Here is a 12,574-nt window from a genome sequence, read left to right as displayed (position 1 = left end):
CTTATCACACAGAGCTCCTCCTGTCTTCTTGGTGGTTACAACATCTTAGATTTATGTAACTATTTTCCGTTATGCATTTCTATGTGTTTCAGTTCAGTTCGCTTAAAACTCACAGTATTTCTGTGTGATATGCAGAGCAGGTAATCTTAAAGCCATTTTTGGGTTTTCTTCATTCTGTTCTATTTTAATGGAGGAAGATTATGAGACCCAGAGAGGTTAAACAACTTGCCCAGAGGTCACATGTTTTTCCAGTAGCCAGGCAGTAGGAACACTTAGTCCAGTGAACCTCCCTCTACATAAGTGCTTGTCAACCTGTATGAATCACTGGGGATCTGATTACAATGCAGCTTCTGAATTCAGAAGGTCTTGGGGGGAGCTAGGGTTCTGCATGCTAGCAGCACCCCAGGACTTGTTGCCCCTGGCTGTCCCCCGGAACGTGCTCTGCCACAACTTTCATAACAGCCCAGGAATATCCCCCCCACCCCGATTTCTCCCATTTATAGTTGCACCATTTAGGTATCCAACTCACTCCCCACCACCACCACCACCACCACTGCTGGACTACGAACTCCCTGAGAACAGGAACTATGTTTTGTTCACTACTTTGACCTGATTTTTCAGGACCATGCCTGGCACAAAGGCAATGAACGAATATTTGTGAAGAGTGAAGAAAAAAAAAAGTGCTGTATTTCCAATTAAAAAGCCCCAACACTTGCATATTAAGTTCTGATTACTTATTGCAAAAAGATATTTATCAGTTTTCCTTTGTTGTCTCTAGTCATATTATATCCAGTTGTATAATTGCCAGGTCCAAAATAACATAACCAAAAGGAGTCTTGCAGGGTCTACCAGTTAGACCTACACCTTCTCAGAACTATGCTAGGGACCAGTGGAAAACCATCACAGTCTCTGGCTAAGGGAATGGGTCAATGTGAGGTCATTCGAAGGGCAAGGGGGAAGTGTAGAACAGGTAGGTGACTGAAACCCTCTAGCTTTCAGCTTGAAGGAAGCCAAGTCATCTGATTCCAGCTGAAGATGCTGATAACACCAACTGACTATAGTTGCAGGTTTTCCATAGAGCAAGCACTGTGCTAAGCACTTTGGTAAATTACCTTTCATCCTCTCTACAAACCTATGACATAGACACTTATTTTGTAGGTAAGGAAGGGGAAACATAGGATCATTGAACTGTTAAGAGGTGAAGCCAAGATTCGGACCCAGCCAGTCTGGCTTCAGAGTCAATGCTTCCTACCATGTCCTCTAAGGACACAGGGTGGGGGTGGAGGTGGAGGACCAATTTTTAGAAGATGGAATGACTTTACTTTCTTGCCAGTAACCTGATAATAGGCCCAAACAAATCCCAAGTTGAGGGAATTGGGGAGAAACACATCACATCAACAGGATGTGACCCTTATATCCAAGAGGAAGGGTGTGAATATATCACGTAGGAAAAAAAACCCCAGGATTTTCTGTTACAGCAAAAGTTCAAATAGTTTGACTCTATTTGGCTTATGGTTAAATATACAACACCGCTGAAAGGTTAAGTAAGAGTCAGTTAAGTAATAAGTCTCAAAGGTCCCAGATTCCTTTCACACTTCATTAGGCCTCTTATGAAATCTTGCATTAATGATTGGGCCAAACCTGAGACAATGGTCATCACATGGAAGAAATCAGAATTTTGTGAAGCATCTGTGTCCAATGTAAAAAGTCAGAAGGGCTAAAGGACAGAGTGACCTCTGCTTTTCAGAAGCTTAAGAAGCAGAAATTCAACAGTTATATTTTAACACTCTCAGAAAATGAGGAAATCAAGGAAACAAGTGAAGAGAATGCATTGTCAAACACGGTAAATGATCTTTTTGATAAAAGATTTTTAAATTTGGAATAAGAAAATATTTAGCAATGCTAAGATATAGCCTTAGTGTCTTGGATAAAACATTACCATGAAAAAAAGTGGAGCCCTACAGATTGGTTTTTAACCACACTTGTCTTATTATTGACCTTGGGATAGCAACATGACTTGGATTGCAAAGGTCCAAGACCTGGGTCTGCTGCTTCTTGGTTTGTGTCTCAAGCAAGCATATTTCTCCCAAGATTCCCTTTTCTCTTCTGTAAAATGAGGGCAACGAACCCACCTCCTGGGATTATTGCGAGCCTTATGTTGAATGACACACTGGGAACGTTTAGACCCAAATAGAAAATCAACATACATTCCACCTGTTTTCTCTCCTCTGTTAGAAGTTCTATTTTCTTAAAAGAATCTCCTTCCTAGTTTTTGTTGATAGAAATGTAAAATTGTCCAGAGTTAAGAAAACCATATCTTCACCTCCACACAGATGAGATACATGTATAAGAAAATGAGTATAAACTTTTGGGATTCCTTATGGAAAGCTTTTCATATGTTAAGCTTGGTGTGTTAAAAATAGAACCATATAAAATTCCACGTAAGTAAGTATCCTGAAAAAATCAATCATAATTACACCTACAAATTTTAGACAATCTACCAAATCACAATCATGTTAAAAAATCAAGAAGTTTTATGACTCAGTAGTATAGGTTTTTGGAAAAAAAATACCTCCATATCAATTTTTATGATGTTTTATAAACCTTAAGGTAGTAAACAATACACAGTATTATTTTTATTGTAGTGTCCTGTTGGCTTCTAGAACAATTGCAGATCAAAATCAATGTATTAAACTACAAATTTTTATTCACTAGAATTAATGTGAAATTTACATGTAAAGTAAGGAAAGGGAGCTCCTTAGGAAGTTGTAACAACATATATAACAGACATAAAGTCAATGAAGATAACGAATAAAATTTTTAGAAGTCTTCCAACAATTTCATCCTCCAGACTTGTAGGAGAAGTAGCAAACATTAATATCCAGTTTTTACACATCATATCCAGGCTGCTCTTGCTCCCTGGAAGAAAGAAAGAGAAAAATATCCTCCAGTAAATATATTTATAATCTTGATTCTTTAATATTTACAATCTTGATTCTTTAAACTCAATTGAATATGTGCACTGTAAATAAATTGTAATGAGGAAACATTTGGACACATTTGTAACCCACTAATAAATTAAAATACTTTTCTCCCCAATGAATTAAAATATTTTCAACTGACTCATTCTGGCCATTTTATATCATAATCATACATTTTTCTACATGGAAAACATGCCTTTTGTTCAAAAAAGAAACAGCTCAAAGAGCTATTAGAATGACCACTCTCTTGTCATGTTATCAGTAATTAGTTTATTCATGAAATCTTCTCTACAAAGTTATTTACAATCATGTATACTGGCATCGTGGAATTGCCATTCTTCCAACTTGTATGGGCAGTATTAAAAGGAAATGAGCATTTGGACACATGGAAAAAAAGCAGATGATAAAACTTTTTAAAATTAAACAACAAAAGGTCTTTTTAATTTTCTTGATCTTTCATCAAAATCCTTTCTCATTATTTTGGTCACTTAAAATATCAAACACTTAATTTCCTCCACATTTCTGTGTTAATCAACCAATTTTTAAAAATAAAATATTTTATTTTAAAATGCTTTCCAAAACTATTGTGGAATTTTAAAAGGTATTATTAACATGTGCTCTGTTTAGCACACTGTTGGAACATTTTACCAAATGCCTGTCAGGTACGAAGTTTAGAACCATTCTGAACTCCTTTTTCAGGAATGCAAGGTCAAATAAATCAAGTAATTTTCAAAGCCTTGCATCAAAGTTCCTTTTATATACTCAACTTAAAAGGAGCATCAGTACTTTGTAAAAATGGCAATATTGGGGGTCATGTGGGTGGTTCAGTTGGTTAAGCGTCTAACTCTTGGTTTCGGCTCAGGTCATTATTTAACCATCTGTGAGTTTTGAGTCCCGCATCAGGCTCTGCACTGACAGCAGAGAGCTTGCTTGGGACTTCTCTCTCCCTCTCTCTTCTCACCTTCCCAACTCATGCTGTCTCTGTCTCTCTCAAGATAAATAAATAAACTTAAAAAAATTTTAAAGTGGCAATATTGGGGTAGGAGAATATTTTTTGCTATTTTTACTAAAAAAACAAAAGGCAGGTTGAATGCAGGAGAGAACGAGAGGGGTGTGAATAAATTAAGTTTATGCAGTGTTGCCTTCTCCCATCATAGCAACCTTGATTAATTTCTGTAATAATCAGCCCCATTCCTGGAGGAGGGAATGGAGTGCCCCAAATTATACAGCAGATACTGGCAAAGTAAACATCTAGAATTTCCCCAACATTCAACAATTCCTCTTTCCTGTGTTTCAGAAACAAGGAGTGAGAATAGTATATGGGTTTCCAAAATGCCTTTCCTTCCCTCCTATAGCCATGGCTCCCAACTTGTATTTCTTTAATCTGTGCTCTGAGGGATACCCTGAGTTTCCTTCAACAACAGCAAGAGACCAAAATAGGAAGTGAGAGAAAGACCAGACAGCTGGTGGGGACTGAAGAGTGAGTAGAAATCTATTTCTCACCTGACTTAATCCCGGGTAGTGGTAGATACCACGGCTCCTTGGTTTTCTCTCTGTAAGCTTTTGCTAGAACAAAGTGCATTCAGCGCAGGTGGTCTCTTAGCAACCTTGGTTCCTATGTCGAAGCACATTAAAAGGTTTTACTGGATAGTGAGGTACTGTATGGAGTGGAGGATCAGGGAGCCTGCTTGGAGAAACTCTAAAATTACTCTCACGGAAGTCAGGAAGATCTCAAAGACTGGACTTTGGAAAATATGGCAGTGTAATTTTAATTTATCACAGAATTGTACAGCTAAAAACTGAACATTTAACAGAAAAGTTAAGCTGAAGTCTAGGATTTTCCTGGCAGGGCAAACATTCATCATACTTTTTAAACAAAAATTCTCAGGAGGTGGTGGAATGGGAGAGATGTTGTTTAAAGATACATACTTGGAACTACTAGGTAAGTTCTTGAGACCTAAAACACAGTACAGTGATTATAGACAATAAAACTGTATTATAAACATTAAACTTGCCAAGAGACCAGGTTTTAATTGTTTTCAATACTAAAAGAAATGATAATTATGTGATGTGATAGAGGGGTTAGTTAATACTACTATGGCAATCATACTGTAATTTAAGCGTATAAAATCCATATGTTGTACACCTCAAACTTATGCAGTGTTATAGGTCAAATATCACTCAAAAACTTCCCTAAAAATTATTTTAAATATATTTGCTTCAGTATCTTCTATGACAATGAATAAATTGTTTAAGACCATAGCCCATGCACTTCTATGTCTGCTATAAATCCTAGAAGTTTTAAGATTTTATATCATTTTTATGAACAAGTTAGAAAGTGGAGGAGTACATTTATTACAAAAGAGCAGGCTATAAATTTAGGCACAAATGGAAGTTTATTTATCCAATGAAATGATGGTTATTGCAACTAACTATGAGATAATAAAAATGCTACTTAGAAAATTATGTTTAAACATTTAAATAACATTAAGAGACATACCTTATGACCCACCCATTACACTTCTAGATGTATACCTGATGCATGGAAATCCTACACCAGGACAGAGATCCAAACATTGTTCATAATATTCTCCGCTTAGAAATAACCCAAACACCTATTATTAGATAAATGGATTATTTCATAATATTATACAATAATGAAAATAAGGATACAGCTATGTACAACAGCAGGGGTAAATTTTACAATCATAATATTGCAGTTTTAAAAAGCAAGGCACCAAAGAAAATACACAGTGTACACATTTTTACATAAAGCAAGGAAATAGAGTTAAAAGTGCACAGTTTAGGGGTGCATATGTGGGTAGCAACAGTGTAGGAGGTAAATTTATCAAGAAAAGCAAGGGATTGGCTACCATAAGCCAGGATAGTGGTCAGTGAGGGAAGGAGGGGGTGGGCGTGATGAGGAGCATCCAGCACTGTTTCATTTCTTGTCCTGTATGGTGGTTACACTTTTAACCACCTGACAAACTGTACATGTTAAGTGCTATGTGCTTTTTTTATATGTATGTTAGACTTCACAAGTGAAATATTAAAAGAAAAAAACCGAGAAAGATCTAGAAATGATCACAGTGGCCGAGTTCGGAAAGAAGGACTATATGTGATTTTTATTCTTTTTTTTTTTTTTTCTGAGAGAGACAGCATGAGCAGGGGAGGTTCAGAGAGAGAGAGAGAGAGACAGCATCTGAAGCAGGCTCCAGGTTCTGAGCTGTCAGCACTGAGCCCGTCACGGGGCTCGAACCCACGAACCTTGAGATCGTGACCTGAGCCGAAGTTGGATGCTTAACCGACTGAGCCACCCAGGCGCCCCTGTATGTGATTTTTTTTATCCTTGCTTTTTCCATTTCTCACATTTTTATTTAAAAGGACAATGCTGGGGCGCCTGGGTGGCTCAGTCAGTTAAGCATCCAATCTCATGGTTCGTGGGTTCGAGCCCCGTGACGGGCTCTGTGCTGACAGCTCAGAGCCTGGAGCCTGCTTCAGATGCTGTCTCTCTCTCTCTCTCTGAACCTCCCCAGCTAATGCTCTGTCTCTCTCTGTCTCTCAAAAATGAATAAACATTTTTTAAAATTTTAATAAAAAAATTAAAAGATGTTGCTTCTTTTAGAAAATCAGGAAAGCAGCTTCAAAACTGCCAGCCCTCTTCCTTCTCCATATATTGAAAAGTAATGTATACTGATTTTATTTTTGTCAAAACAATCACTTAAACAATGAACTTGGGAAAATTAGATCTATCAGTGAAACATTTTAATAAAAATATGCAATTTATATGAAAAATACAAACTACATACTTTTAATTAAAGTGTTTTACTGACAAATTTAATTTTCCTTGAGTTCATTCTAGGTCTCTTTTGCTAAAACACATGTTCTTGTGTCATTCAAAGTGCTCACGATAAACAGGAATATGGGCAGTTCCTGTTTGGTTCTGCTTGATGATAGATCTGTTTCGAGATCTAAATCATTGGAAGGATGCAGATTTGTAACATCACAAGTTTACTAATGTACCCAGATTTTCTGTGGATTAAAACTATGAGTGTAACTACACTTTGATTTACATTTTGCCTAATTAGTTCTTACTTACCTAGAAGCTTCATAATCATGTTTTTTCTTCAGGATTGGAGGGACATTCCTTTTGGGGGAAACAACTATTTAAGAGCAGCAAATTTCAGGGGAAAAAAGTGATTTCTAGTGTTTTTATTGGATATAACATGCACCCAACATACAAATTTCAAACAAATTAGGACAGTTCTAGAAGTATGCTATAACATATTGAGTGCGACTATCTCAAGACTGTGGTCTTATCTTGAATGTGATATTCAAAAAAATCATAACTAAAATAATATCACCTCCAATTTCTAATATAAGACATCAGATTATTCTGGGCCAAATATATTTCATGTTGAAATTTCAGATGACTGAAAATTATTTATTATCTCATTCAAATGCCTCTACCTACCTTTCTTTTCCTTATTTCCAGAAGGAATTGGGAATCAATTTATTATTTTATAGAATGCTGTACTGAAAATGCTCTGTTATCTAGTTTTTTAAACTTGTATTTATTTTATCTTCTGACCCCACTAATAGTCCAAATAATGTTCATTGTTTATTGAATGTTTGAAAAGTGGTATCCCACAAAGTAAGTTAGACAAACGACGAGTAACAATAAACTTTGGTCTCTGGGAGTTGAAGTTTACTGTATTCCCTGGTTTTCACCTTGCCATCAGCTTGTAGGTTCTTGCCTTTAAAACCTTTACAATCTTGGTTTTATATAAAATAGGGCTTCTCAAATCAACTCTGACTTCTATGACCATCAGAAGAGTACATTTGCTAAATGGCTTGGCCCTCCAGTAAGATTCATCATTTTTTCAATTTCTTTCAACCTCTACTATTTCCCCTTATTAGGCATGGATTCTTGGTCAAGACAAAGAACAGAACATACTTTGGAAAGTCTCTTTTTCAATCAAAAGAAAAACACTTTTCATTGGATTCAAGTTTATAGTCTTAAACTCTTGAGTCATATTTCAAAAATATTTTCTATTTTGACAAGAATGTGCTAATCCTACTCCTGTTTCCATCAGTATCTAATGGTTAAGATAATATTGAACAAAGCTCCCTGGAGAAATATGTTTAAAAATGACACATAATGGAAATCTGTCCATTCTTATTTAATAGGTCTCTTAAGTAAAGTACAATAATCACTATTTATTGAGGGTCTAGCATGTGCCAGGTTGTGATTATGTGCTATTAGGAGAGGGTGCAACTACCTAAGGCCACTCAGTATTCTGTGCTGGATCCTAGATTCTACTAAGCCTGGACTCCGGTCCCCAGATGGCACCATCTTTCAACTACATAGATTTGTTAGTGTTTTCAAATGAAAAGTTACTTTTGAGGAGCACCTGGCTGGTTCAGTCAGTTGAGCATCGTTCTTAATTTCAGCTCAGGTCACAATTTCACAGATTGTGGGTTTGAGCCCTGCATCCAGGCTCTGTGCTGACAGCTTAGAGACTGCTTGGGATTCTCTCTCCCTCTCTCTCTGCCCCTACCCTGCTCATGCTCTCTCTCTTTCAAAATAAATAAATAAACATTAAAAAATTAAAAAAGAAAGAAAAGTTATTTTTGAAAAGGTATGTATTACAATGGAAATTGACCATAATGAAATGGAAATATCCACATTACTATTAATGGCCACTGTTCCTCTTCAGTCCTGGCTCTTTTCTGTGTATGTGAACTGCTAGTTGAATAAGGGATGGAAAGTCTTGCAATTCTGAGAGAGAGAACCCTGAACTTGCCAGGATATCTATACAACAGTCAGTTGTTCATTGATTCACATCAAAATAATCTGGTCTTTGTAAGTGGGACACTCACAGACTACCAATGTGAGCTTACTATCTAGCAACCAGGTTTGGTGAAAGTAGAGATTTTTAAACCCATTTTATCAGCTCTCTGATTTGCGATTTTATTCTTGTTTATTATTACTTTGCTATCTACCCACTGATCAACTTGTGACTAACAAGTTTTCCCCCATGACCTCCTTAACATTAGCTGTACAAAGAAATAACAAGAATGTTTTCAGGCCATGGTGGTTGAGAGATGGGTCTGGAATCAGACTGATGGGGTTTCACTCAAATCTACCACTTATCACGAGACCTTGGACAAGTTATATGAACTCCATGCCTTAGTTAGCCCTTCTATAAAAAGAGGATGAAAATAATAGTACCTATTTCTTATGGCAGTATGAGAATGAAATGAGATGATAGTTATGCCTGACAAGTGCACATAACCAGCAATGATAATTATTATTAATTATATTCTAGTATATTACCTCCTAGATGGTATCCCTTGAATGAATTGTTCTTCTCAGTTTCTCCTTAAACACCTAAACACATAAAACCATCACACAATCTATTCATCCTTTGAAATTTAGCATTACCCCCTCTGTAATCCATCCTGACTTCCTCAGACAGAATTTAAGACAACTCATCTATGACACTGCACTTCTCTACCCTGTATTATGGTCATCTGTTAGCATACACCACCCGTAGGCTGTTGCTGGCTTCTTAGCAAGTGAGGACAGCATTACCTACCCTGAATCCCAGTGCCTTGTAGTATATGACACAAATTCACTTTCAACAAATAACGATGTAATAACTGCACATAAAGTAGAGGCTTTTTCAGAAGACTGAAAATTCATTTTGTTTAAATGACAATTACAATAAGAAAAGCACATATGTTAAGTCTACCTTTCCAGCAAATATTTTAAAAATAAAATCCCAAAGTTGGATGCTTTCTGTTTGTCTCTATATAGAAAATGTCTCTTTCTCATAAAACTTATCTTCAATCAAATTATCTTTTAGAAACTTGATAAATCATATGAGAACTATGGCTTGATGGTGTTTTTGCTTCTGTATTTGTTTTTTTGCTTGTAATTAGGGAACCAAGTCAAGTTGTTAGAAGGCAACAGAAATTTGGCACCAGAAATATGGGATTTTAGGATAGGAATGTCTTGTCGAGATGGCGACTAGGAGATTTGTCCCCTTAAGACTCCAGAAGTGGATGCTGGTGTGGCAGGTGACTCTTCAAATTTAGGTCATTCAGAAGTTAACTAAAAACTCAGGCCTAGTCAATGGTAAACGGATTTTGTGTATTAGGTAAGTTTCTAAAATTTGTGTTCAAGTTGCATTTTCTGAAATAGGTAAGGCAGCATTAGATTCTGCCCAAAGCTGAATCATGTAAGAAAGGAAATTGAACAGAAACCTGAGAAATTAATTCATCAACGATATGAGTCTTGTATGAGAGAAAGCTTGCTGAATGAGAATCATAATAAGGGACATATGGCTTTACACTTAAAATGATTGTAGACATGATTGTTGTTCCTTGTTTCCTGATTAAGACAGGATTTCCAACAGATTTTTCTGTTTCCAGCTAAGAAAAACAATAGTAGAGAAAGGTCCGAAATACGGCGGAAATGTTGGCACTGGAAGAGATTTCTGAGATTTCGTAAACTTCCCCTTGGACAAATGAGGCCCAGAGACGTACAGGAAGCAGAGCGACTTGCCCGAGGCTCCCCAGATACTTTTGTTCCAAAGTACTATCATAATCATCTCATCCATTTTCTGACATCTCAGATAAATTGGATTCTGCATTTCGCCAGACTTGGCCACTTGGAGAGAGTCTACCTTCATCGCCTCCGTGCTTCTTTGATGCAGGCCAAGGTAAGACCAGAGAGTCCGAAACAAAGTGAGTCACAGCGAACCCTGGAACAGTCGGCAGGTCAGACTCACGAGGCCAGAACTTGACGAAGTGGACTCCGATTCAAAAAAAAAAAATGTGTTTTGTCACAGATGGTCAGTCAGCAAAGTGGAGCGAGGAGACAGCATAGGTTTAGAGCCAGACGGAACTGGTTTCAGATCCTGGTTCTGGCTCGTATTACCTTGTAGCCCTGGACCTGGCATTAACCTCATCTGCTACCCTATCTGGAGAGCAGAGATAACATCTGTCTTACAGGGGCTGAAAGGATTTTATTTGCAACTATCTAACTATCATTAGGAAGTGCCTGCATATGCTTTGATTTAAATCTCATAAAACCTTATATCATGAGTAATTAACACTCCTATTTCCTCAGTTAGGGAAACTGAAGAGCAGAGAGGTTAAATAAAATATGCAAGGGCACACACACCAGGGATAACAGGGATTTGATTGAAGGTCTGTCCGCTCCAAAGCTTTAGCCACTACAGTATCTCATGACTGGAAAAAGGTAAGAGCCCAGCATGCCACCTGGCACTCGATACAATAGCGGTTTTACAGTGAAGCAGCAGAATCAGAAGGATGACCACTTCCCTGCAGCCCAACTACCGGGAAAAGAGAAGAGTGACTCAGATGAATAAGAGGAAACAAATGGACCAAGACCTGGAAAGCACTGGGAAGTTGAGGCAGGTGTGCAGACCTGTGGGCAGCAGGGTGCTGGCTTGCCTGGAAGCACTCACAAGGGTCCACCTGATTCCCCGGGGAGGGCTGGATTCCTAGACCCGTGAAGTTTGGGCCTTCCTGGGCAATCCATTACCATTCCTCAAATGTTTTAAGTGCGCATGTTGGCCCTAAAATGAACTATTTTTCTACGCATGAAAAAACACCTCCTCTTAAAAAATTTTTTTTAATGTTTTACTTATTTCTGAGAGAGAGAGAGAGACAGTGTGAGCAGGGGAGGGTCAGAGAGAGAAGGAGACACAGAATATGAAGCAGCTCCAAGCCCCTGGGTAATGGATGATTAAGAGGAGATGTTTGGGGGCACCTGGGTGGCTCAGTTGGTTAAGTGTCCGACTTCAGCTCAGGTCATGATCTCACAATTAGTGGGTTCGAGCCCTGAGTCAGGCTCTGTGCTAACAGCTCAGAGCCTGGAGCCTGTTTCAGATTCTGTGTCTCCCTCTCTCTCTGACCCTCCCCTGCTCACACTGTCTCTCTCTCTTTCTCTTTCAGAAATAAATAAAACATTAAAAAAATTTTTTTAAATCATCCATTACCCAGACTTCTGAAGGTTGAGATTTCCCACTGCCACATTCCTGCCCCAAATAGATTGTACATGGCCCCTAAGAAGACATAAATCGCCCCGTTACAGGCATTTCACATTAAGAAATCTTCTGGAACCAGAATAATCAAAATGTTATCAGCCTTCTTCCTGCCAAGTTCCCCAACCCTGTGCATGAATCACGCTGTAAAGCAGGCTTACAAGGCCAGATGAACTGCCCGGAGCCTGGATGAGGACCAGCCCTGCAAGGTCTCAGCAGGAAGCCCCAGCACAGCAGTGCATCCAATGACTGTCCCACCATGACGTGAGGAAGCAAGAGTGAGACGGGGAGTGTCTCTTTGTTAGGTTTGTGTTTTTTATCTGCAGGATTCGTAGAGTCAAACCATGCCTCTAAGTTCGGATCTGGCGAGTGGAGGAGAGTGGAGAATGTCTGCACCCGTGGGAACGGCAAAAGGCATCTGGCAAAAACCTTCCAAACTACTCTCTTGGCCTGCAACACACATTCTGCATAAATTCACTGTTGGCAGTTTTTGATTCATTAAGGTGCCGGTTT

The 12,574-nt window shown here is 38.2% G+C and overlaps 1 protein-coding gene across 2 annotated transcripts in view; it reads right to left on the bottom strand.

Moving 5' to 3' along the window:
- Positions 1-2,687: 2,687 nt before the first annotated feature.
- The window catches only part of MRLN (myoregulin), a 28,736-nt gene continuing 18,849 nt past the window's right edge, over positions 2,688-12,574 (bottom strand). For both annotated transcript variants that reach the window (XM_077770148.1, XM_077770147.1), the window contains exons 2-3: positions 4,485-4,596; positions 2,688-2,919 (exon numbers count right to left, since the gene is read on the bottom strand). In XM_077770148.1, coding sequence (XP_077626274.1) covers positions 2,759-2,919; positions 4,485-4,563 — 240 coding nt within the window. In that variant the 5' untranslated portion in view covers positions 4,564-4,596 and the 3' untranslated portion in view covers positions 2,688-2,758. The remainder of the gene's footprint in view (positions 2,920-4,484; positions 4,597-12,574) is intronic.

Source organism: Crocuta crocuta, unplaced genomic scaffold, assembly GCF_008692635.1.
Source record: "Crocuta crocuta isolate KB4526 unplaced genomic scaffold, BGI_CrCroc_1.0 scaffold46, whole genome shotgun sequence".
Classification (NCBI taxonomy): Eukaryota; Metazoa; Chordata; class Mammalia; order Carnivora; family Hyaenidae; genus Crocuta; species Crocuta crocuta.
The sequence above is the reverse complement of the archived record's forward strand: the minus strand, read 5'-3'. Positions and strand labels throughout refer to the sequence as shown.